Source organism: Heterocephalus glaber, unplaced genomic scaffold (genome assembly GCF_053883595.1).
Source record: "Heterocephalus glaber isolate CG9 unplaced genomic scaffold, H.glaber_assembly_v1.0 deba00001444, whole genome shotgun sequence".
Lineage (NCBI taxonomy): Eukaryota > Metazoa > Chordata > Mammalia > Rodentia > Bathyergidae > Heterocephalus > Heterocephalus glaber.
The window spans coordinates 29,541,116-29,563,316 of NW_028258297.1; the positions used below are offsets into that span (position 1 = coordinate 29,541,116).

Sequence of the window (22,201 nt, forward strand, 5' to 3'; positions counted from 1 at the left end):
CTTTATTTTTTATTTTGAGACAGGATCTCACTAAGTCACTAAGCTTCTCAGGCTAGGCTTGAATTTGCAGTCCTCCTGTGCCAGCCTTGCAGTGCTGGGATCACAGGTGTTTGCCTCCACACCTGGTGTCACCATTCATGGCACTAGGTACATTCACACAGTCACACAACTGTCACTGTTTCTACAGCTTCATTATTCCAAACAGAAATTCTGTGTTCATTAAAGTCTCTGTCTCCCCTCTCTCCAGCTTCTGGTTGCCTCGAATCTACTTTCCGTCTGTGAATCTGACTGGAATTAGAGGACGTCTGTTCTTTTCTGTCTGCCTTACTTCACTTGGCCTCAGAGGAAGGTTCATCCAGCTTGCAGTACATCTCAGGCCAAGTAATATTCCATGTGTTAATCCTTTGGACCCTTGGGTTTCGTCTACCTCTTGGCTATTGTGACTCAGGTCGTAAACATGGGTGTTCTGGTTTCTGAATGTAACAGCATCAGGGACTTCTTTCCCCCCAGAATGCAGGATGAAACAGAGCTACATCTCCAGTCCCTTTTAAATTTATTTTGGGGCAGGGTCTCATTGAAAGGCTCAGTTGCCCAGGTTGCACCTAACTTTAGATTCTCTTGCCTCAGCCTCCCACCGTGCTGGGATTAGAGCCTTGTGCGCCCCCAGTGCAACCATTCAGGACACTGCAGAACGAGGCTATCTGCAGTGCCAAAGTCACATTCGCCTGAGGAACTGATGCATGTGTGTGGTGTATCTCAATTGCTCTTGATTCCTTCACCCCCTCCCTACTTCCGTCTCCCCTCTCCCATCCCCAACGAGTCATTCAGGGATATTTTGACTCTTTTACCGTCTGTCCTTTTTTTACATTAAGAAAACTCAAAATGAACCAAGAAGTGGTAAATGCCCTGTTCTTCCTCTCTTGCAGCCCACCCTACCAGAGTACAGGTGGCTGAACTACACTTCCCAGAACCCCCCTTGCTGGGCGTTACCCTCGAGGGTGGGCAGGGCCTTGTGGCAGGGTGGGAGGGAGTGGACAGGCTCTGGCGCCTCCCGCCTCCCAGGACGGTGTGGCCAAGGGCTCTGTCCTTGTAGGTCTCACACGTCATCGGCAGAGAAGACAAGGACAGGGATCTATCCCTCACCACGGGGACCAGTTTGTGCAGGGTCTCCCTCTTCCTGACTCTCCAGACACAGCAGTGACCAGCTCCAGGGGCCGTTTAGGGCCCAAGTCGCCGGACGTGCGCATCTGACTGAATCGGATGGCACACACTCATTCAGTCGTTCAAAAAACACGACTTCGCGGACAAGAACACTGAGCCCGCGCTGTGCCCGGACACTGGGTCTTGGTGCTGGGCTCAGCAGCGAGTGGAATGAAGTCCCTGCCCCCGCGGACTCAGCTGTGTCCCCAAGACAAAGCCCACTGCTGAGCAAGTCATGCGACCTCGGGTGGAAACCTCTCCTTCCACGCCTCGACTTCCTCACAAACTTCACACAAACGCGGTAAGAGTAAGAGTCGTTGAAAAACACCTGAAAACGAAATAACTCTAAAAAAAAAATTAAAGGAAGCAAAAAGCCAAAACCAGTCCCAGATTTTATCATAATCTTTTATTATGTATCAAATTGTCTTCAATATAAGTTACAACCTGATTAAATCTGATAGATATTTTTATCTACTTAAAGACAAAAAATTCTCTTTATGTACAATATCTTTCTGTCTGGAATTTAGCAAATATAGTACCTTTCACTGTAGGATTTCTGCTTAACAAGCAAAAATAAACAATTGAAGGAAAAAAAAACTAAAGTAAACCAAAACCCCCAAATCCCTCAACTACAAATGTCAATATTGAATAAAACATTAAAAAGGCAAACACAGAATAACTTCTGTTTAGAAATGCAGAATGAATACTAACATTAGTGGCAAAAATCAAACAAAAACCAAAAATACAAAAAAACCCAAAACAAAAAAAAAAATCAGCCAACGATCTTCAGGGGTCAGTTCCTGCGGGGAACGAGCTGACTCTAGACCATGCCTCGGTCTCTGCGGATTGCACAGCACAGGATCATGCTGAAGATCATGCCAAATATCTGCAAGACAGAGGACAGGGCGTCAGGCCTGTGGGAAGGAAGGCTGGGGAGAGGTGGTCGGAGCTCGAGGGTGCCCAGGAGGAGGTGAGTCGGCAGCCAGCTGCTAACAAACTTTAGGGTCCTTCCCCGAGATCTGCCACAGCGAGACCTTTGGACCCGGGTATTTCAGGAGAGCACACAGGTTAGGGGCAAGGATGGAACTTGGGCCCTCTGCTTGCTAGGCAGGCGCTCTACCACTGCACACACCTCAGCCTGAGGTCAGCGCCCTCACCTCCCTGATGTGTGCTGTGTGCATCTAAAACTCTACTTTAAAAGGTGTTAGTGTGCTGCTTTATGTGAGCTGCTTGGCACTGCTGAGAAAGAGCCGTGCTCTTTGGGCAGCCTGTGAGGGGCAGAGGAAGGGGACAAGGCAGAGATGACTGGGGGTTCAGTAAGCCCAGCACCCCAGAAAGGGGCAGTGCCAGTGGAGTGCCGCACGCCCCACTGGGAGAGTGGGGTGACCCCAAGGAGTCTGGGTGGCCTTTGGTGGTTTCTAGGGGCTGATGGGAAAGACAGCAGTGTCCAGAGACACTCAGTCTCCCAATGGCTGTGTGACCTCTGGGTGCCCTTCAGAATACACGAAGTGAAACCTCTAGGAAGCTGTTTTCTCAGGGTGCTTGGGGGACATGCCTGAGGAGCAGCTGCAGCGGCAGCCCCTTCCATCTGCCCCTGAACTGCACTGTGAAGAGAACAGGCTCTGGAGGTAGACCGAGAGGCTTTGATCAAAATACTCAACTAGTCCATTTCCTTTTAACGCAGGTGCTGGGGATGGAATGCAGGGCCTTTGCACATGCTAGGTCACTGTGCTACCACAAAGCCACACCCTACTCCTCCACTTTCTAGTGGTAAGATGGAAATACTAAAAGCTCCCACCTTGTATGGATGGTGAGGGGACGTCAGGTGAGGAACACAGCGTTTCAGACAGCACCTGGCCAGAGCTTGTGTTCAGTGCTACCGACTATGAAGACCAAAGACTGAGGACCGCCCCTCCTCAGACGACCCCCACTCACCATCACCACGGCGATGGCAATGCCCACGGCACCAATGATGTGGAACTTGTTGTCGAAGACCTCTCTGATGGCCTCGGGGCAGGGCTGGGGGAGGCAAGGAGACCCAGGTCACCACCATCCCATTCTGGGGCACCCTGTCTCCTGGGGGAGGGGGTCCCTAAGCCCTGGGTGAGACCTGGGGGAGGAGGAGGTTTGCACCCAGCCCCGTCACCCTCCCGGAGCATGCTGGGTAAGTGCTGTCCCCGAGCTGCACCCCAGCCCACCCGGACCCAGTTCTGATAAGGCTGCAAGGTCCCTTTTATTCCTGGAGCCTGGACAGCAGCACACGATCATGAGCCATTTACCAAGTCCGAAAAACAAGAGTCTAGGACTCAGACGTGCCTGTGGTGACAGCCTGAGGACCTGGCCTGGCCTTTTGTTCTGCTGCCCTTCGAGGAAAGAGGGCCCAGGGTGGGGGGAAGTGGGGTGGAAGGGATCCTGGGGAAGCAGAGATTTTCCACCCTTGCAGAATCTGCTCAGAGTGACAAGGCAGCGGCGCCAGGAGCTTGTTCCTCAGTTTACCTTGACTTTGAGGTTGTTGATGATGCCATTGTTGGGGCAGATGTCCGAGATGAACTGCTCTATGCCTCCCACAACGCCACAGCAGTCCAGCTGCACAGAAAGTGGACCGGGAGGGGATTAGAAGAGGGTTGGGTGCAGCCAACCCCTGCCTTGACCCCTGTGCTGGCCCCGGGAGGAGGCCGGTCCCCAAGGGTGCCTACCGCTTTGTGGATGGCTTTCAGCGTTTCCCGCTGGGGCTCATCCTTGTTTTTCAGCTTGCTGTAGGTGTCGATGTAAAAGTCCTGCACACGCTTAATCACCTACAGGGGACAGACAAGCGTGGGAGAGGTGGCTTTTCCCATACCTCTTCATGTTTCACCCGCTTGTCCCGTCCACTGCCTTCAAGTCTTCAGCCAACAAACTCGTGTACCCACAAGAGGTCACCAGGCAGTCGCAAGCCCCTGACACTGCCTTTCTCAGGGCCGCTGTGCCCTTCCACCTCGGTCCTTGTCCTTTTCTCTTGTGCCTCTGCTGGACCCTTTACCCCTACTAAATTCCTTCCCTTCTGCCTGTTAACTACGTGGAATTTCCTCCATCAAAACAATTTTACAAAGATTTTTTTCCTACAACTGACCTGGCCGGTTCTTCAGGCTTCTATGTGTTTTTCTGCACGGAGGTGCGACTTTGGGCAAATTATCAAAACCTTTCTCCACATCTGTTTCTACATCTGCACAGCAGGGGAGGATGACAATCCACACATCTCACAGGTTACTGTGAGGATTAAGCGAGACTCTGCATGTTTTGCTGTCAGCACAGAGCCTGGTGCAGGCGGATGTGGAAGCAGCATTGGCAGGGACACGAAGCCACAGAGGCTAACTAAGGCCAGGTTAAGGATATCAGTCTCCTTGGCCTTCACCCAACCAATTAACAGACCAGCCTCCAGCATTTTTTTCCACAATTATCCCTTCGTATTCCTAGGGCTGCAGCTTTTGTTGCTTGGATAATTTATTTTCCTCTTAAAGCAGGGTTCCTGTCTCCAGGATCTCTTTCCCTCTCTCCTCCCTGGTGAATAAGACGAGAGGGCCCCTCCAAGAATGGTGTGCGGCTCCCAAGGCTCCACTGGGCCCCGAGCTCCTCGATGCCTTCCGCACAGTGCAGGCTCTGCTGCCCTCAGGGCTTCCTCTGTCAGGAAGTCTCCACCACCACCTACCTTCTTCTTCCTTCCATCTCATCTTGAGTTCAAGGTCTAGACCATGACGAAGCCACAAGAGAGTCCCCTTCCCCTCACTATCTTTTCAAATCCCATGGCACTTTTGGATATAAATCACTTTTATGACACGTGTCAAAAGCATCCTTTTCTGGGCCGGGGATTTAGCTCAGTGGTTTTGCCGCCTGCTGCGCAAGCTCAAGGACCTGAGTTCGATCCCCAGTACCATAAAACCCCCCAAAAACCAACAAACAAAACAAAACAACAACAACAAAAGCATCCTTTTCCCACACTAGATGGCAAAGCTCATAGAGGGCCACCACAGCTTGGGGCTCTGTGGTGCCTCCATGACATCTGGTATGGCAGTTGGCTTGAGGTGGCACTTGAACACATGTTTATAGTTTGGAAGAAGGAGCAAGGCAGAAAGCTATGGTTTCCAGAATCTTTCCAGGAGTTGGGGGTGCCGAGGTGTGAGACAGACGCACATCTCTCCCAAGTGGGGAGTCCTGAACACCCACTATGTGCCAGTCTTGAGGCCGGCACAATGCCCACAGAGGGCACAGCATCACATGCCGCCTTGCAGGGATGAGTGTTGTGATGGCTGAACGCAGCATTATACTCAGTGCTGAACGCCAACCAAAGGAGCCGACCAGCACCCTCGTCGCTCCCTGGCCCCCCAACCCTCTAAACTCAGACCATCGCAGGACCCAGAAGTTACATGGGAAAAACTTACCTCATCCTTGTGGGTAAAGCCCCAGGCGGCTGCAGCTACTTCAATACCAAATATCACCAAGAGGAAGCAAAAGAACTAGAAGGCAAAGGAGATGGTGTGAGGAGTGATCCCAGCCAACTAGTCAGAAAGAGCCAACGGTGCTCGGGAGAAGGAAGAATGAAGATATCTGGGGACACAGGGACAGTCTAGAAGGGCAGAGGGATTTGCACATGGGAAGGGCATGCCTCCTGGAGCAGAGTGAGGCACAGAGGCCCCAATGCTGATACTTACAGGGTTTCAGTTAGGAGCCAGTGAACAACAGAATAACTCACAAAGCCCCCTGGGGTTAGGGGAAACAAAGGCAGTGAATATACTCTGTGTTTAGGGAAGACAGTAGCAAATTTTAAAATGAGAGAAGGTGAAAGTACCTGTGGATTCAAGGAAAAAAAGCAAACCTAGACCTCGAAAAAGGGAGAAACAAAGTACTGGCATTTAGTTGCCTAAGGGAAGTGATAAGAATGGCTAGAGAAAGGCAGAGGAGCGATGCCTTCCATAGGGGAGAGGCCTGGGCGACCTACAAGATGGCATCTGGCTAGGGTCACAGATAAGACGGTGGCTGGCTAAAGCCTGGAGGGAGGTACATGGGGAGGATAAGGAAAGCTTTGCTATGGAGGCGCCTGTTCTGTGGATGGGGCCTGCTGGGAGGAGGAGGAGGGAGAGGGGCCAGGAGTCAGAACAGGAAGGGGCACTCACCAATCCCAGCATGCACTGGGACTCCTGCACAGCCCCACAGCAGCCCAAGAAACCCACCACCATCATGAGGGCCCCGGCTCCAATCAGAATGTAGACTCCTGGCAGAGGAAAAAAAGGGCACAGTGGGGATGTTAGTCTGCAGGCCCGGGTTTCTCCAGTTTCCCCTTTTTGCCTGTGTGACTCCATGTGTCTGGCACTCTTACTGCCCTACCTCAGGGAAGAAGCCCCTTTCACAAACAGTCCTCTCTGCCTCTGCTCACGGTCCAAACCACAGGGTGCCGTTGGCGCGCAGGAAGCTGTGCACCCAAAGTCTGCTCCAGGAGGCCAGCTCTGCCCGACACCTCAGGGCACCACATGCCCAGCTGTCTGCACAGCTGGCAACGGGACAACTCCCTTGCTCTAGTGCAAAAGACACAAGTCTGGGTACCAGAAAACCCTCGTTTCAGTTCCACCATTACTAACGTTTTCCCTCTCAGGGCCTCAATTTCCTTACCTAGTAAAATCAAAGAGGTTGACTTAGGAATTCCAGGACATCCCTGTACTATCCTGGGAGAGCTTACAGCTGCAATCAGTTACTCCACATGGAGGTAAAAAGGGTCTTTCTTGCTAAGAGGAGGGTGAGCAACACCACTACTAGGCCTTCCATCCGAGAGGCTGAGGGAGGGGAAGTGGAAGCCTGTGCCCAAAACAATGCAGATTCCTGGGGCAAGGGACACAGGGCTGCAACCCTGGCCTTGTTCATTCCAGACTATGCCAAGGGATGCCCGGGGGCTCATCCTGCAGTTATATTCTTGAGAAACCACAGCTGTCCTGTGGGACTACTCCTGCACAGCCCTCACCCCCAAAGGCCCAGTGCCCCGTCTTGTAGGCACGTTCTGTGGATGTCGGGAGGGCCCCTGAGCTGACAAGAACAGCCAGCTGACGCCAGAACGTCTGCGTGTGAAAGCTCTGTGACTCTGTAGATGCCACCTAATCTCTCGGTGCAAGGTTTTTTTGCCTGCAAAATGAGGACACTTGGGTGGAGGTACAGCTCAGTGGTGAAGCACCAGCTCAGCATGTGTGAGACCCTTGGTCTGATCCCTAGCACGTGCACAACCATGCATGCGTGCATACACACACACACACACACACACACACACACGGAGGGGTGGTAACAGTGGGTTAAATGATACAACTCACATTCACGACCGATGTGGGCTCTCACCGATCCCAAACTCCAAAGATCAGTAACAATTGCTAATAACCTCAGTGATGGATTTCATACACTTGATGTTCTTCCTGTACTGTCCTTTAACTGGGGCCAGAGAAACCTCCTTCTAGGGCTGGCCATGGGGGAGAGACATGCCGTTTCCCCACAAGACACAGTAGAACACTCAAGGAGGACTCGGCAGGTGATACAGTGGCCTTGGCGCAGGCTGAAGCTGTGCAGGCAGCAGACTTCACGGCCTTGCAGCTGCAGCTGAGCCGCGGGCAGTACAGGGCACAGGCGGTGTTTGTGCCTCTCCCTCTCCCCCGCATCTGCCATGATGTCAGGTCATGCGGGGCTGCTGGCAAACCCTGTCTATGAATGCGGGCATTGTTCCTGCTCGCCCAGCCCAGACTGGGCAAGGCAACAAATGTAGCCTGTCCTCAAGCATCCTCCAAGGGAGGCAAACTCAGGGGCCCACAGGCGGGACGTGGGGCTTCATTCTGCAGTACAGCTCCATGCACGGGGCCTGGGGAGGAGGCCAGACTCCCTCCACTCTCCTAACATGGGGTCGACAGCTGATGAGGCAGCAGGGCAGCCCTGTCTCTCCCCCTCAGGGAGGGACACAACCTCCCTGTGAGCTCTGGAGCAGGTGCTAAACAGCTGAGGGGACTGAGATATCGGAAGGGTTTACAAGCCTGTGAAATATGGCCAGGGGGAAGGACACAGACGCGTCTTCTCTATGTCCACGTCCCAGCACAGAGGCCTGGGGAGCCAGCTGGTTGAGTCAGCAGCAGCGAGCGAGCTACAACAGGAAAGAGCATCTCCCAAGCAGAGAGTGGACACTGTCTTAATGGGCCTCTCGGTTCACATGACATATTCATTCTAGGGCTCTGCAGAGGAAGACTTTAAGATAAAGGGACTCACTGGATTTAGTGCTTTACCTCGGACCGAACTTAGCCCTCTCCAGTGGAGGGTGAGCACGCAGTACCCGCAGCCAACAAGCTCCAGGGTGGGCGGTCATCCGGATACTGGGCCTTGGCCCCCACACAGTCAGAGCTGGTGCTGGGCTCACCTGGCGGTGGCTGTGGCTTGGTTTTTTTTCTCCCAGTACCGGGGATCAAACTTAGGACCTTGCTCTTGCGAAGCAGGCGTGGCGCCCCTGAGCTAACCCCACCCCCACCAACCCCCATGTGGCTTGTTTTTTTGTGGTGCTGGGAATGGGACCCAGGCCGAGCCACGCCCCAGCCTGGCCTGTGCACTTCCCTTTGGGAAGCTGCTCTCGGCAGCTCTCCCCAGCTGCTTAGCAAAGGCTGGCGGTGCTAAATGACAAAGTGCTCCCTCTATAAAACAGTGAATGTTAGCCTTCTGTCTGACTCATGGAAAAAGTTACTCCTCCCAGGCCTGCTCACGATTATCATGTTCAATTGCTTAAGGGCTGTTTATTCTGCTTTTTTTCAGCCTGACATTATAGGCCCAGTACAAAAAGAAAGACTAGAGTGGCAGCAGTATACTCGAGTGCCCTGCACACAGAAGTGGGCCCTGCACCTCATGGAGCAGGCCTCAGAGGACACAGTGGCCTCGGGTACAGCACTGTGGGGCGGGGACAAACTGCCAGTGCCTCTGGCCTCATTGAAACCACTTCCACCCCAAGCAGCCCACCCTGTTCACAGGGCCTGAACTCTGCCCGTGAGGGCTCCCTCGGCTCCTTGTTCTCAATAATAAGTAGCACGGAGCAATTCCGCTTGCTAGTCAGTCTCTCCCAGAGAGGCGGCCGGCCAGAGTCAGTGATGCCGTGTCTGGTGGGGAAGATGAGGGACAGAGCCACCAAACCAACCGCTTCAGGCCACAGCAAGGCGGGGCCATTTCCTGAGGGCAAGTGCCAAGGGCGGGTCGGGTTGGGATAGTCACTGGGCAGCTACTTGTAGGCAGGTGGCCTCAGGGAGGGGTGGACGTCCAGGACCTCTGGCTGGAGCGCCCGGGTCTCCCTCACTCAGCGGTCATGGTTTCATGGTTGCGGAAGGGTACCAACGAGATAAGAAGAACCGCTGGCCTGGAACCAAGAAAATGAAGTTCCTCAAATACCCAGAATTACGGATACTGCCAGTGGCTGAAGCTCCCGGCCTGGGCTGGGGAAAGGGCCCATATAAGGCAGTTGCCTGCCCTGGGTGTGCTATGAACTCTTCTAAATGCTGGGAGGTTTTCCCCTTGCTTCTCCGCACAGTCAGAGCCCCGTGCAAGGGACAGCGAACCCCATGACGTCAAGCAGTGGCCAGTGGGTAACTGGCAGGCCCGGCTCCTCAGCTGGGAGAATGGCTCTGGGTCACACAAAAGCCTGGTTTCAGCCCAGCAGGGACAGGGACGCAGACAGTGACGCCTCCTTGGCCTGTTGCCCAGGGACAACAACAGCTCAGTTTCCCGGGCAGGTGCAGCAGGCCCAGGTGGCCGCCCAGCTTGCTGATATCCGGGGTCACTGGCATCATCCCTGGGCTGCTGTGAGGAGCAGAAACTGCAAAGCTGAGCCCCACTGCAGGCAGGGGTCCAGCTGCAGAGGTCTGCGGCTCCTGGCCTCCCCTGGATGGCTGTCTCTGAACTGTGCCTTCCTGTCACCCTCCTATCACTTCAGGAAGGACACGTGGGGGTCCCGCGGCAACCTGCAGGATCTGAACCCCATAGGGTTTTGGCTCCTTCATCTGTGTGCTCCCACAGTGGGGAACATTTGGTCTCTGCACATTTTTAAAAACTCTCACACAGGGGTAGCTATTATTTGCCTCTAGGCCTTGCTTTCTTGGTCTCTGACACAGGATTCCTTCTACACAGCGTAATGAGGATTAAACCCTACAACGGTGAGTGACTCCACGAACAGGGGCAGGAACGCCAGCATCTCCCTCCCGGTCTGTCTCTTCACCGATGATGTCCTTGCTTCCCACATCTAAGAACACACAGCTGAGCCAGGGCTCTGAGGACAGCAGAGGAGCAGGGCATGGCGGTGCACGCCTGTCATCTCAGCTGCTCCACAGGCTGAGGCAGGAGGGTGCAAGTCTAAGCCCAGCCTGGGTGGTTTAGGGACTTAGTGAGACCATGTCTCAAAATAAAATTAGAAACAGGGCTGGGGATGCGGCTCAGTGCCAGGCCCCGGGTTCCGTTCCCAATACTGTGACACACAAAGCAAACTACAGAAGAAGAATGTGTAAAATAGGACCAGGGAGTGGCTCAGTGGCCGTGTCCCTGCCCAGCTTGTGTGAGGTCCTGGGTCCATCTCCAGCACCCCAAAAACAGAGCAAAACCCTACCTGGTTGATCAAAGTGGCCAGGGTGACGGGGGCCAAGGGGCCCTTCTGAGAGGCAGCCAGGCTTTCTCAGCAGAGTGGCCCAAACTGGCGCCCAGTGCTGCTCTGTGGCCCCAGGAACGAGCTCAGAGCCCAGCAAGCACTGTCGGGGCAGGGCGTCGCGGGGTGCTGTCCGCTCTCCAGTGGTGCCCCTGCCCCCGCCTCCTGCCCACAGGGTGCCCACAGCAGACAAATGCTCTGCGGCTGAAACAAGTCCAGGTGCTATGGAAACCGCTCCCTGAAACCTGTGTGTGTAGATTAAAAAAAATACGCTGTGCGTTTCTTTCTCTCACATTCTGACAATAGGGGGCCACACCCCAAATTCCCAACCAGAAAAAGCAGGAAAACCAGAAAAACTATCCACAAGGCTCAGGTGCGATGCAACCAAAGCGGCAGTTTTTACAGATTCCCCTTGTCCTGGCAGGCGGTATAAAGAGAGGGGGCATGGCTGGCAGCTGCCACCACTTGGCCCCCAAGCCCGGGCGATAAACCTCTCAGACCGCTCCCTGCATCCTCGGTAAAAATAGCTGTGGTGGGTGGGAAGGAAGTGGCCACACTCACACTTGCAGCCCTGACCTGACAGCCTCATCCTAAAAATAGGGGATTTCTCTTCTTTCTTGAAAATGAAATGGTTCCCACCCCCAAACCAGGCATCAGCAGAACCACAAAGTATGAGGTTGCTGGGAAGCCGGGAAGATGCCTCCAACAAGCTCCGGAGCCTGCTGCTCCTGGAGAAGCTGAGCTGGCAGCAGGGGGACAGAGGATGCTGGAGAAGCTGACAAGGCGGTCTGCGTAGGAAGAGAGCTGCTCCGAGGATCCCAGCTTGCTAAAGCTGGAAACCTTTCTGCTGAAAAAGGTTAGAAAACAAACGAAACCAAAGCCACAGCAGGTCCCAAGAACTGGAACGGGTCCCTCCTCCTCTCCCCTACCAACTTCCTCTGCAAGGTGCTGGGGGTCAAACCCAGGGCCGAGTGTGTGTTAGGCTGGGCTCTATCATCGAGTCACACCCACAGTGCCCCTAATTATTATCCAGGAGCCGGGTCTTCCCGGGGTCTGAGTTCTTGTTCAAATGATGGGGAGAAGAGCCACCTGTTTCTTCCTGGCACGGCACAGCCCCAGGACACAGATTCCCAAATGGGAGGAGGATGCTGCCCTGGAAGCCATCATTAGGAGAGACTCGGCCAGGCCAAGTGCACATCAGAGAGGTCAAAATGACAGCATGAAAAGAAACCACATCAGTCGAATGTGAACTCACGGTACGACTACACAGCACAGCCACATAGCTTGAGGCGGATGACAGGCCTGGCCATCAGTCTTCCCAGGCCCACACCCCTGGTCAGCAGGGTGTCTCTGGACTGAAAGGGAGTCGCAAGTCACCTGTGTAGAAGCTGGAGTTACTATTCGAGTCCTGCTCGAAGATGCTCTTGGTCTGGGAGTCGAATCGGAGCCATAGTCCAATGGCAAGGACTGCAATCCCGGCAAGCTGCAAGGCACATGAGATTCTGGTTAGTGCTGGCTGCCACAGCGAGGCAACCCCCAAGCGAAGGGGAGACCCGATACTTGGAGAGTGGCACTTTGGGACCACCCTGTCTCTCCTCACGTGCACCTGGTAGTGTCAGAAGCCAGTGGGGTGTGTGTGTGATCAATCTGTGTGCCAAAAATGTCAGCAAGCTGGAGATAAGTATCCAGCAGATGGGGACACAGGCAGCAGGTGGGTACTAGGGGCCACAGAATATTACACGACAGCGAAGAAGAATGCCAATAACTGCCTGCAATGCTATGATGCGTCTCATGATACGAGACAACAGCAAGAGCCATAGGCACTCACACAGTATGATTCCATAGTTAAAAATCACTGTGCTATCCAGGGCACATATGTACACACATCCATATACACACACACACATGATAAAGGAACAAAAAGAGCAAGCAACATTCACACAGTGAGCAGAGGAGGGACACTCAAGACAGAGCATGTGGTGGGTGAGCAGGAAGATACCTAGGGTGGTGGCAATATTCTCACTGTGCCCTGGTACAATAATGGTCCCTTTTTTTGGTACTGGGGATTGAACCAGGGCCCTGGGCTCTACCACTGAGCTCTACCACTGAGCTCTATTCCTAGCCCCTTTACATTTTATTTTGAGACAGGATCTTGCTAAGTTTGAACAGGCTGGCCTCGAACCCGAGATCCTCCTGCCTGGGCCTCCAGAGTTCATGGGACGAAGGGTGGATGCCCCTGTGCACACAGACAGGAATGCGTGCACCAGGGAAGGCAGCCGTGATGTTCTGAGACTGCACTGCTTGACGTGTGATTCGGCAGGGCCTCCCTCCGTATCTCCATCAGTCCCTCAGTCACAGGGCAGCTCTGGCACAGCTTTGCTGCACCAGATGACAGAGGGGGCCTCCTGTCAACCATCCCCGCCAGTGCCAGCTGAGCTCCCCGTTGCTGCCCGTCCCAGAGCTTGCAGCCCACAGCTCGGTGGCCGGCTAGACGCAGGTCCAGGTGTGCCAAGCCCCTCACAGAGGCCCCCTATGTCGGACCCCTGCTCCCCCAGACCCTGGTTCTTGCCCCAGGGGCTGCCATGGCCCCACTTTCTCTCCTTTTCTCCACCTTGGGGCAGTGGTTTGGACGTGCTGGGTGAAGACTGGAAGTGGTGGCCACCAGACTGTAGTGGACAGAACGGGCCACAGCTCCGTGGTGCAAGCATGTCGAGGACCTGCCAGGATGTGCAGATTGGTGGCGGCCAGGCTACAGGGCTCCACAGTCCCGAGGCCCTTGTGACTTGCTTTAGGAGTAGGGAAGTACATGCAAGGCTGCATGTTTCCTGGCTGTGTGGAGAAAGCTCGTAATCACAGCTAAGGCAAGACAACTGAGGACAATGCAAAAAATGCAGGACTCCAGGTATGGAGAAGGGCCTAAGCCCCACTACCTTGCTCCCTTGTGAGGCTTGACTTGTTCCTGTTTTTTGTTGTCCCATCCTCACTGCAGTCACGGCTCCAGGAAAAGTACACTGCCCTTCCCCCCTCCCCCCAGCTTCTTGCTGGCTAATAAAAGTGTGTCAACCAGGGAGTGTATCCAGCTTGTCCACCAGAGGCAGGCTCCTGCTGGTCCCCTTGAACCTTGAATATTGTTTCTCTTTAGTCCCCATTGTTCCCCCACAGGTATCTGAGGGCCTGATCAGCCCCAGGCATGAGCTACATGGTCCCATACGAGGTGAGTTTCTGCAACCCAGCTCTGCTATTCCTGGCTTAAGAGCTTTGTCACCTCAGTTTCCCCATCTGTACAGTGGGAATGGGGATGTGGCCTTCCCCGCCTTTTAGGGATGGCTAAAGAAGAAAGGAGATTAGAAAAAGCACTTCTGAAGGGGGAGGCACTGAATGCCCTTTGGGAGAAGTTGACCTCAGCACAGAGGTCAACTGTCCTGGGACCCTAAGTTCTGGGGTGGCTGCTGGGTCCCCACCTGGGGTAAGGTGATGGCAAATCTTGGCAAGAACCACACAAGGTTAAGTGCCTGAGGCTGGACATGGGAGATGTTGGGATTTGATGGCTGAAAGGAACCTGAGAATGTTGGGTTCCAAGACACAACTGGGTTCTCCTTCCTGTTAGTGAGACACAGGCAAGGGAGGGACTCCGGGCCTAAGCCCAGTGCAGCAGAGGATCGCTTCCTGGGGGTCACAGGAGATACCCCTACCCGGCCCAGCCTGGGGCACCTCAGCCGGGCGGGGAGGAAGGGCCCTACTGGGAGCAGCTGTGCTAGCCTTCGGTCACCAGAGAATCACCCATAGCCTGCGCCCTATTGAGTGGAATTACTCACTGCCTCATCTGCTGGGAAAACTCAAGTCACCAAGGAAAGAAGGGAGGAAGCATTGCCACACTCAAGGCTGAGCTGCGGAAGGTGCCACAAAGCTGTGCCCTGCACAGCAGCTTCCCATGGTGGGGCCAGGGTCCCTGGGAATGGCTCTAGGCTCCGGGGCAACAAGGTGTCCACCGGAACCTCTGTGTGGGTCCGTCCACTCTGCAGGGGCCACTCCTGGTGTATGTGCAGTGCCTGTGAGGACAGTGGCTGGCAGAACTGGAACACGGGGGACAGGAAGCATTCAGGCTCCCCTTGGCCAAGGCCAAGTGCAGGAGTTGGGGGACCCGTGTGTCTGGACTCCTCCAAACCCAACATCATGCTGCTGGGCTGTCAAAGTCACAACACCACCTGATGATAAGGGCTTGAGAAACAGGAAAAGCTCCAAAAGACCTGTCTTCACACCCAAAAGTCACCCAGGAGGAGTCCAGAAACCCAGAGGGCCAGGAGGGCCGGGTGTGGCACTGGTTCACCCAAATCCTGGACTCGAAGCTGCTGTTCAGGACTGAGCTTCTGGGCTGACTGGCCTGAGGGGATACTGTGGGAGCCACCAGCTGCCCTGTAATGCGACTGAAGAGACTGCTTCAGCTAGCTGGGTGGCCACAGGCATTCCGGCTGCAGCACTGTGCTGCCCAGGGAATGTGCTTTGGGGGCACGGGGTCTCCCACCTCCAGCCACTTCCACAGTTGGGAAACTAATGGGAAAGAGCTAACAGCCAGCATAAACTCTGGCCTTTAGAAAGGCACTAAGCCAATTTAGGGGCTTTAGAACCTAAGCTTGAGTTGTGATCAAAATATATACTGAGTATTTAAATTTTAAAAATTTATTACATTAAAAGATACACTGCTCAGGGGCTGGGCATTTAAGCTCAGTGGTTTCGCCACATGCTGCTCAAGTGCAAGGACCCGAGTTTGATCCCCGGTACCAAACAAAACAAAACAACAACAACAACAAAAGATACACTGCTGGGCTGGAGATTTAGCTCAGCGGTTCCATCGCCTGCCTCGAAAGCACAAGGTCCCAAGGGTCCCAAGTTTGATCCCCAGTACCCTCCCCCTCCAAAAAAGATACATTGCTGTTAATTACTCTTCAAAATATTCCCTCTTGACTCAAACACTCATCCCATCCTTCTTGCCACTTTCTGATGCAGTTCTGGAAGCCTCCACGAGTGTCTTCATGGGGTGTAAGCAAAAACACAGAGAATGCAGCTGCCCAGTGCCATCCACCCAAAAGGCAGGCACGGAAAGCAGCACCGTGTGTCCTCATCCACCTATTCACCAGACACGGCTCCGTGCAGCTGAGTCAGGGCTCTTAAAGTCAAAAGGACCATGAAAGGTAAGCGTTTTAAATCGACTCAGGACATTAAAGCAGCCATGACAGCACAATTAAATACACTCACGCAGACATCCAGAGAGCAGCAAGAAGAGAGGGGTTAGTGTGTTCAGAGTGAGGGGGTGACCGGCAACCGGTCTTTTACTGTAACACATCTGAAAAATTAAATATTCACCCTGTTTTTAGATCACACCTCATACAGCTGGCCCTCTGTATCGGCAGGTTCTGGCTCTGCATCAGGTGTCTGTACTGAACAGGTACAGAGCCTGCCCCTGGTTGGTGTTCCCGAAACTCAGTACAGCCACTGTGCACACGGCCTGCACACAGTACTGGGCTGTGTACTGTGCATGTAAACCCGTCACTTTCTGTGAGGGACCTGGCTGCCCTTGGCTTTGGGATCTGTGGCAGGGAGTCTGGAGCCCATTTCCTGTGGCCACGGAAGTGCACCTATGCAATGACCAGTGGCCAGGAACTCATGGGGCCACACAGTTGCCATGGCTACGGCCTCTCAGTCCTCAGCGCAGGACCCGAGAAGGTTTGATGCCCATGTTGCATGGACAGTCCCCTCCTGATCTCGGGCCCTCAAAAGAGGACCGCAACCTGCGACCGCCAGCCGGTGGGGCTGCAGGGAGAAAGTCCAGAGCCCCACTCACAGGCTGGCCCTGCCCACGTCTGCCTGGCGACCTTGTTTATTTGCAACAAAAGCCCAATGGAAACAGCCTGGTTTTGCTGGTAGAAGCACCTCTGCCATCTGGCCCCAGAAAGGTTCCATCCACTTGACAGTGCAGGAAGAAAAGGAATAGCTCTTTCCCCACTGTTTTACCGGAAATTTCTGTTTCCTTACTCATCTTTTTTTTTTTAAAGAGGCAAACAGGAGACGACCTAAATCGAGGTCAGCCCATAAAATACTTGGGCCGGTACTTCTCAAAACTGTCGAGGTCACAGATAACAAGACAGGAACGGTCACCGAGCAGAGGTTTAGGGGCCACCAGCTGTCATGTGGCCCCTGGAGTGGGATGGCCCAGGAAGCCTCAGCTGACAGCAACGGACTGATGCTGGCTTCTTGTGAGGCAGAACAAGGGGGGAACTAGTGAGGAGCCCGAGCAGACTCTCCACTATCTCTGCAACTTTAGGCCTAAAACTATTCTAAACTAAATGTTTGGAAAAGCAGCAGGGCAACAGCAGCTGGGGCCTCCTATTTCTGACCCTCAAAGCTTCCTGTCCCCTGTCAGGCCCGGCTCCTGCGTTAACCCCTTCCCTGCCGCTGCCATCAGCGCAAGGGCAGTTTCTCCACCCTAAAAGTAAAACAGACACAAGCCTCTCCTTTCAGCCACCCTCCTCCATCCGTCCCTCAGCACCTGCAGTCCTACTGACCGCTCACCATTCACCCTCCCCAGGAGGTGCCCAGGCCTCTCCCTCTGCTCCCAGATGGACCCCAAAGTCCCCCAAATAGGCCTCCTGCATTCCAGGGGCCTCTGCTCCCCCAAGCCCCTCCTCCTGAAATGTCACTCCTGCCATCTAGGCCAGCATCCCCAGCCCTGTCTCCCAGGTGCCTCCCAGGAGCGCAGTGTGGGAGCGCTTGTGCCCCCAGCTCCTTCAAGCTCTACCTTCCCCACACACTCCGCCAGCCGCTCGGTTCTCTCTGCTTTCCCTGCCCTATCCACACCTCAGACAGAAGCAGCATCAGCAAATAATTATGCAGTAAGTGAACTATTACTCCTGACAGAGACCTCTGAAATCCACCCGAAGGTCCTCTTCTGGGTCCTCTGCCCTGGCAGGTGGCTTTTCTTCCCACTAGGCTTTTCATCAGATCCATCTTCTAAGATCTCACAGGGGTCAGAAACAATGAAGAACAATTACTCGCCCAGAGAAAATACAGAGAACAACTCTTGAGGGCTGGCTCGGGATCTGCGATGGACGACAGAGACCTCCCTCTCTACATGCGATGAATGCCTAAGTCACATTTAAGGCAAAGCCTTTTGAAAAACATTTTCTGAAGAGTCCATGAGCTGCTGACCTCATTCTAACTGCACCCCCAGCAATCTGAGAATCCTAGTTAGACACCCATGTGCATGTGGTGTGTGTGTGTGTGTGTGTGTGTGGTGGAACACAGGGCCTGTGCTCTCGAGCTATCCCCGTAGCCCTCTGATTCTGCACCAACACATGTGTAATGGCCACACGGGGCTCTGACCACCTCAGAGGCACGGAAACCCAGTCCTGCCCCACACAGCCCTCCTCCCTCCCCACCTGTGGGCCACAGGAAGCAGGAAGGCGCCTCACCAGGCCCCTGGCGAAGGCCACGGAGCCACGCCGCAGCTGTCACAGAGATGGGTCCGGAAATCCTACCCCGAACGCACCCGGAGTTAAAGGAATCGTCTCTAATTCCAAAGAAAGAAAGGAAAAGAATCAGCAGTAGCAGAGCTTGGGACGCCCTGGGCCAAGCTTGGAGAACAACTTCTGGTTAGAACTGGCGGAGTGATGGGCAGGAACCCTTGAAGCAGGTATGCGGACAGAGGTGGCAGTGACGGGGTGCAGGAGGAGGTTTCGTGTGGGAGAGGGACACCCGGCCAGCCTGTGGGTGACAGGGGCCTTGTCAAAGCCAAACCCTCTCCCGCAAACAAACCAGGTGGTCCCAGCTCAGCCCCTCCGTCCCCAAGACCAAAATGCCCATCACGCTTTCCTTAGCCAGCTGTGTGAAAAGCCCAGGCAGCAGTTTGCCGGGCGTGGTGGTTCATGCCTATAATCCCAGTGCTCAGGAAGCTGAGGCAGGAGGATCACCCTGAGTGAGTTTGAAGCCAGCTGGGGCTGCACGTCGAGATCCAGACTCAAAAAACCAGAACTAAGACCAAAGTAAAAGCCCAGACAGCAGACAGCAGATCACTGTCCATGGTGGTCCTCTCTTTGGGCCGCTGTAACTTGATGTGGCCTCATCTGCTGCCTCGGGCAGGGTTGGAGGGAAGTGGGCAGTGCTGAGTGGCCAGGGGCTGGGAGGAAGCGGGTCTTCTTCCCCATTCCCATTGTCCTTCTGGAAGAGCAACAGCTATTTCCGGCAGGACAAGTGGCCCAACAGAAGGACAGTGAGCAAGAGGCCCCTGCACGGCTTGGTGTGAGGTGGCGCCAGTCACCCATGATTCCATGTGTTCCCATACTCGTCTACTCTAACCCTATGTTGAGGGTGACCCTGTGGTGGATGGGGTGGACTCTGCGGTCCAGTTCTGGCTCTGCCAGGGGGGCTTTAACGGCCCCAAGTGCTTTCCTCAGCTCTTCTGAACCTTGGAGCCCTCATTTGTTTTTAAAAAAAGGCTGGGTGCAGTGGTGGACAAATACAACCCCAGCTACTTGGGAGGCTGAGGGAAGAGGATGCCAAGTTCAAGGCCAGCCTGGGCAACTTCGGGAGACCCCATCTCAAAATAAAAAGGCCTGGGGGTACAGTTCAGTCACAGAGCACCTGCCAAGCATGTGTGAGGAGGCCCTGGGTTCAAACAAAAATATCCCCACCCAACCAAAAAAAATCCCTACGCTGCCTGTCCTGCCTTCTGCCTAGGCGAGGGAGTAAATGAACCAATGCATATAAAACACTGAAAACTGCAGCCAGCCAGGAGAAAATGGCCATGACGATTATAGTATCAAACCCCGAGAGGGACAGGGGAAGACACCAGGTAACTCAGGACACTGGGGTTCTGTGTTCTGGTTTCTGGGGAAGCACGGGGAAGGTGGGTGCATTTACCTACTTCACACCCACAAACTGCCTTCTGCTCAGGAACCACCAAGGCCAAGTGGGCAGGCACAGGGGGCCGGGCAGCAGACTCCAGGCCCTGCCCTTCCTGGGGTCCCAGGCTGAGCTCTGCAGGGGCAGGGACAGGACAGGAAGGAAGGGCTTTCTTGGATTGGGCAGGAAACAAAATCGTATGTGCGTTCTCTCTCCTTTGCAGTACTGGCGATTGAACCCATGGCCTTTGCACTGAGCTACGTTCCCAGGCAGATGGATTGATTTTTTTATTTGGTGGTCTTACTGCGTCGCTAAGTGGCCTAGGCTGGGCTCTGACTTGCTATCTTCCTGTCTTGGCCTCCCAGAGTGCTGGGACTACAGGCATTCTTTTTCAATGGTGTTGGAGACCAGGGCCTTACCCATACTAGCTAAGTACTTTACCACTGAGCTACATGTCCAGCTCCATCCTGTCCCCTGCCCTTTTTAGGTGAGGTTTGCCTATGTTGCCCAGGCTGGCCAGGAACTTGTGATCCTCCTGTCTCAGCCTCCCAGGTAGCCTCAATTAGAAATCTATTCCACCTTGCCTGGGCAAACTCTCGCTCTTTAGTTCCCTGTACACTGCCCAGGTTTTGGTTTAGGTTTTGAATGCCCTGGGCTTGGATAACTACAGGCACAGTCAGTCACAGACCAAACTCGACAATCGTGCTGTAAGAAAAGTAGAGAAGTAGAGATAAGGCCCTCTGTGTCCACACAGACTTTGACATTTAAAAACAAGTCAAGCAGCCCGGACCTGTGGCTCCAGGCCTCACCCATCTCCATGACAACCTGGCTGCCCCTGGCAGGAGGCTGGGCCAGGCAGCACTGGCAAGAACAAACAGGATCCCTGTGGGTCCTCCCCAGCCCTCTCTGGCATCCTCCTGCCCTGCAAATGGAGGTCGGAGCCGGTGGCCTGGGAAGCCAGAGGCAGCCATGGGCCTTGCACACCATGCAGTGCAACAGCAACCAAACCCAGCTCCGTTCCAAGCAGCAGCAGAAACGCCATGGCCTGCTGACTTCAGGGAACCATGAGCTCATGGCAGAATGCAACCAGTAAGGGCCCCTCATGCTTCACTAGCAGGAGGTGAAAGCCCCGGTGATCAGAGCCCTGGAGACCAGAAGTCTTCTTGTGGGCTCCATCATCCGGGGCCTGGTGGGCAGGCCCAGCATGACCATCCCCCCTTCCCCCCAGACAACTGCCTGAGCCGTTGCTGAACTGCTGCTGTCCAACAGCAATGCTCCAATCTGCATCTTCAGAGGCAGCCCAGGAAGCCCTGTCTAGGCCCCATCCTGACCGTGGACATGGAGTGTCCGGTGTCCAGGTCGGCGTGGGCCAGGCCATCTGTGTTTGAAAAGATCTCCCTGGGGAAGCTTAAGGGCACAAAGCTTGAGGAAGCTAAAGCCCCAGGCCTTCACTCAACCCCTGCACAAGCCGAGGGACCTAGGAAGGCAGGAAGCCCCAAGGGAGGTGTGCGCTTCCTCCAGCGAGTGTCTGAGGAAGGAGGGCTCCCGCCTCAGGCTGAAGGCCGGAGCAGAGTGGAGCTTGTCCTTCTCAGAACGCCTGGGGAGGGGTCTAGGTTGCCTGGGCCAGCACCCTGGGTCACCCTGGGTCACCACTGTGGGACGGGCAGAAAGGGCCCCTGACGGAGCCCACGAGCTCGAAAACCACAGGCCAGGTTCACGTCACGTCCTGGCACCACTCCCACGGGGCCTGGATGCTGTGTGCAGCAGGAGGCCCTGCCATGTGTGGTCAGCACTGGTGTAGTCTGGGGAGAACCCTATCTGTCCCAACCCAATAGCCAGCAAGGATAAAACAAGCGGACCGATGGGCGTGGAGGCACATTCTCGCTTCCAGCACTCCGGAGGCTGAGGCAGGACCAATGACTCAATGAGCAGCAGTCTCAAAATAAAAAACAAAATAAAGCTGGCGCATACCTCAGTGCTACTGGGTTTAATTCCCAGTATCAGAAACACAATGGACACTGCGCAGAGGCTGGTGGTCTGGTTGTGGGTTTTCCAGCTTCAGTGTTGACTCAACTTCAGGTAGAGTTTTCAGTCTCTGAGCTTCTTCCCCGGAGATGGGAGAAAGGAAACAAATAACCCCTGGAGTGATGAATAGCGACTGTCTGTGAGGACCTGCACGTCCCACGTGTGCGCTAGCTGGCTGTTATCGGCTCAGGGCCTCCCTCTGTAGGTGATTCAGGCCCAGGGAGGTGTTAGGCGACTCACTCACAAAGACAGCTCTCAGGAGGCAGGCACACACAGCAGCAGGTCTGCAGGTGACTCAGCCACACCCTTACTGCCAGGAGGGAACAGGAACCAAGGGAGGAGGGCGGCCTGGCAAACGCTGTGACCTCCGCTCTGACTTGGTGACTAGGACCCCTCCAGCTTCCCGGGTGTTGATCGGAT

At 54.5% G+C, this 22,201-nt stretch overlaps 1 protein-coding gene across 1 annotated transcript in view; it reads right to left on the reverse strand.

Moving 5' to 3' along the window:
• Nucleotides 1–1,587: 1,587 nt before the first annotated feature.
• Cd9 (CD9 molecule) overlaps nucleotides 1,588–22,201 on the reverse strand; it is a 28,983-nt gene continuing 8,369 nt past the window's right edge. The window contains exons 2-8 of the mRNA XM_004869379.3: nucleotides 12,239–12,344; nucleotides 6,348–6,445; nucleotides 5,616–5,690; nucleotides 3,897–3,995; nucleotides 3,697–3,786; nucleotides 3,136–3,219; nucleotides 1,588–2,086 (exon numbers count right to left, since the gene is read on the reverse strand). Coding sequence (XP_004869436.1) covers nucleotides 2,021–2,086; nucleotides 3,136–3,219; nucleotides 3,697–3,786; nucleotides 3,897–3,995; nucleotides 5,616–5,690; nucleotides 6,348–6,445; nucleotides 12,239–12,344 — 618 coding nt within the window. The 3' untranslated portion in view covers nucleotides 1,588–2,020. The remainder of the gene's footprint in view (nucleotides 2,087–3,135; nucleotides 3,220–3,696; nucleotides 3,787–3,896; nucleotides 3,996–5,615; nucleotides 5,691–6,347; nucleotides 6,446–12,238; nucleotides 12,345–22,201) is intronic.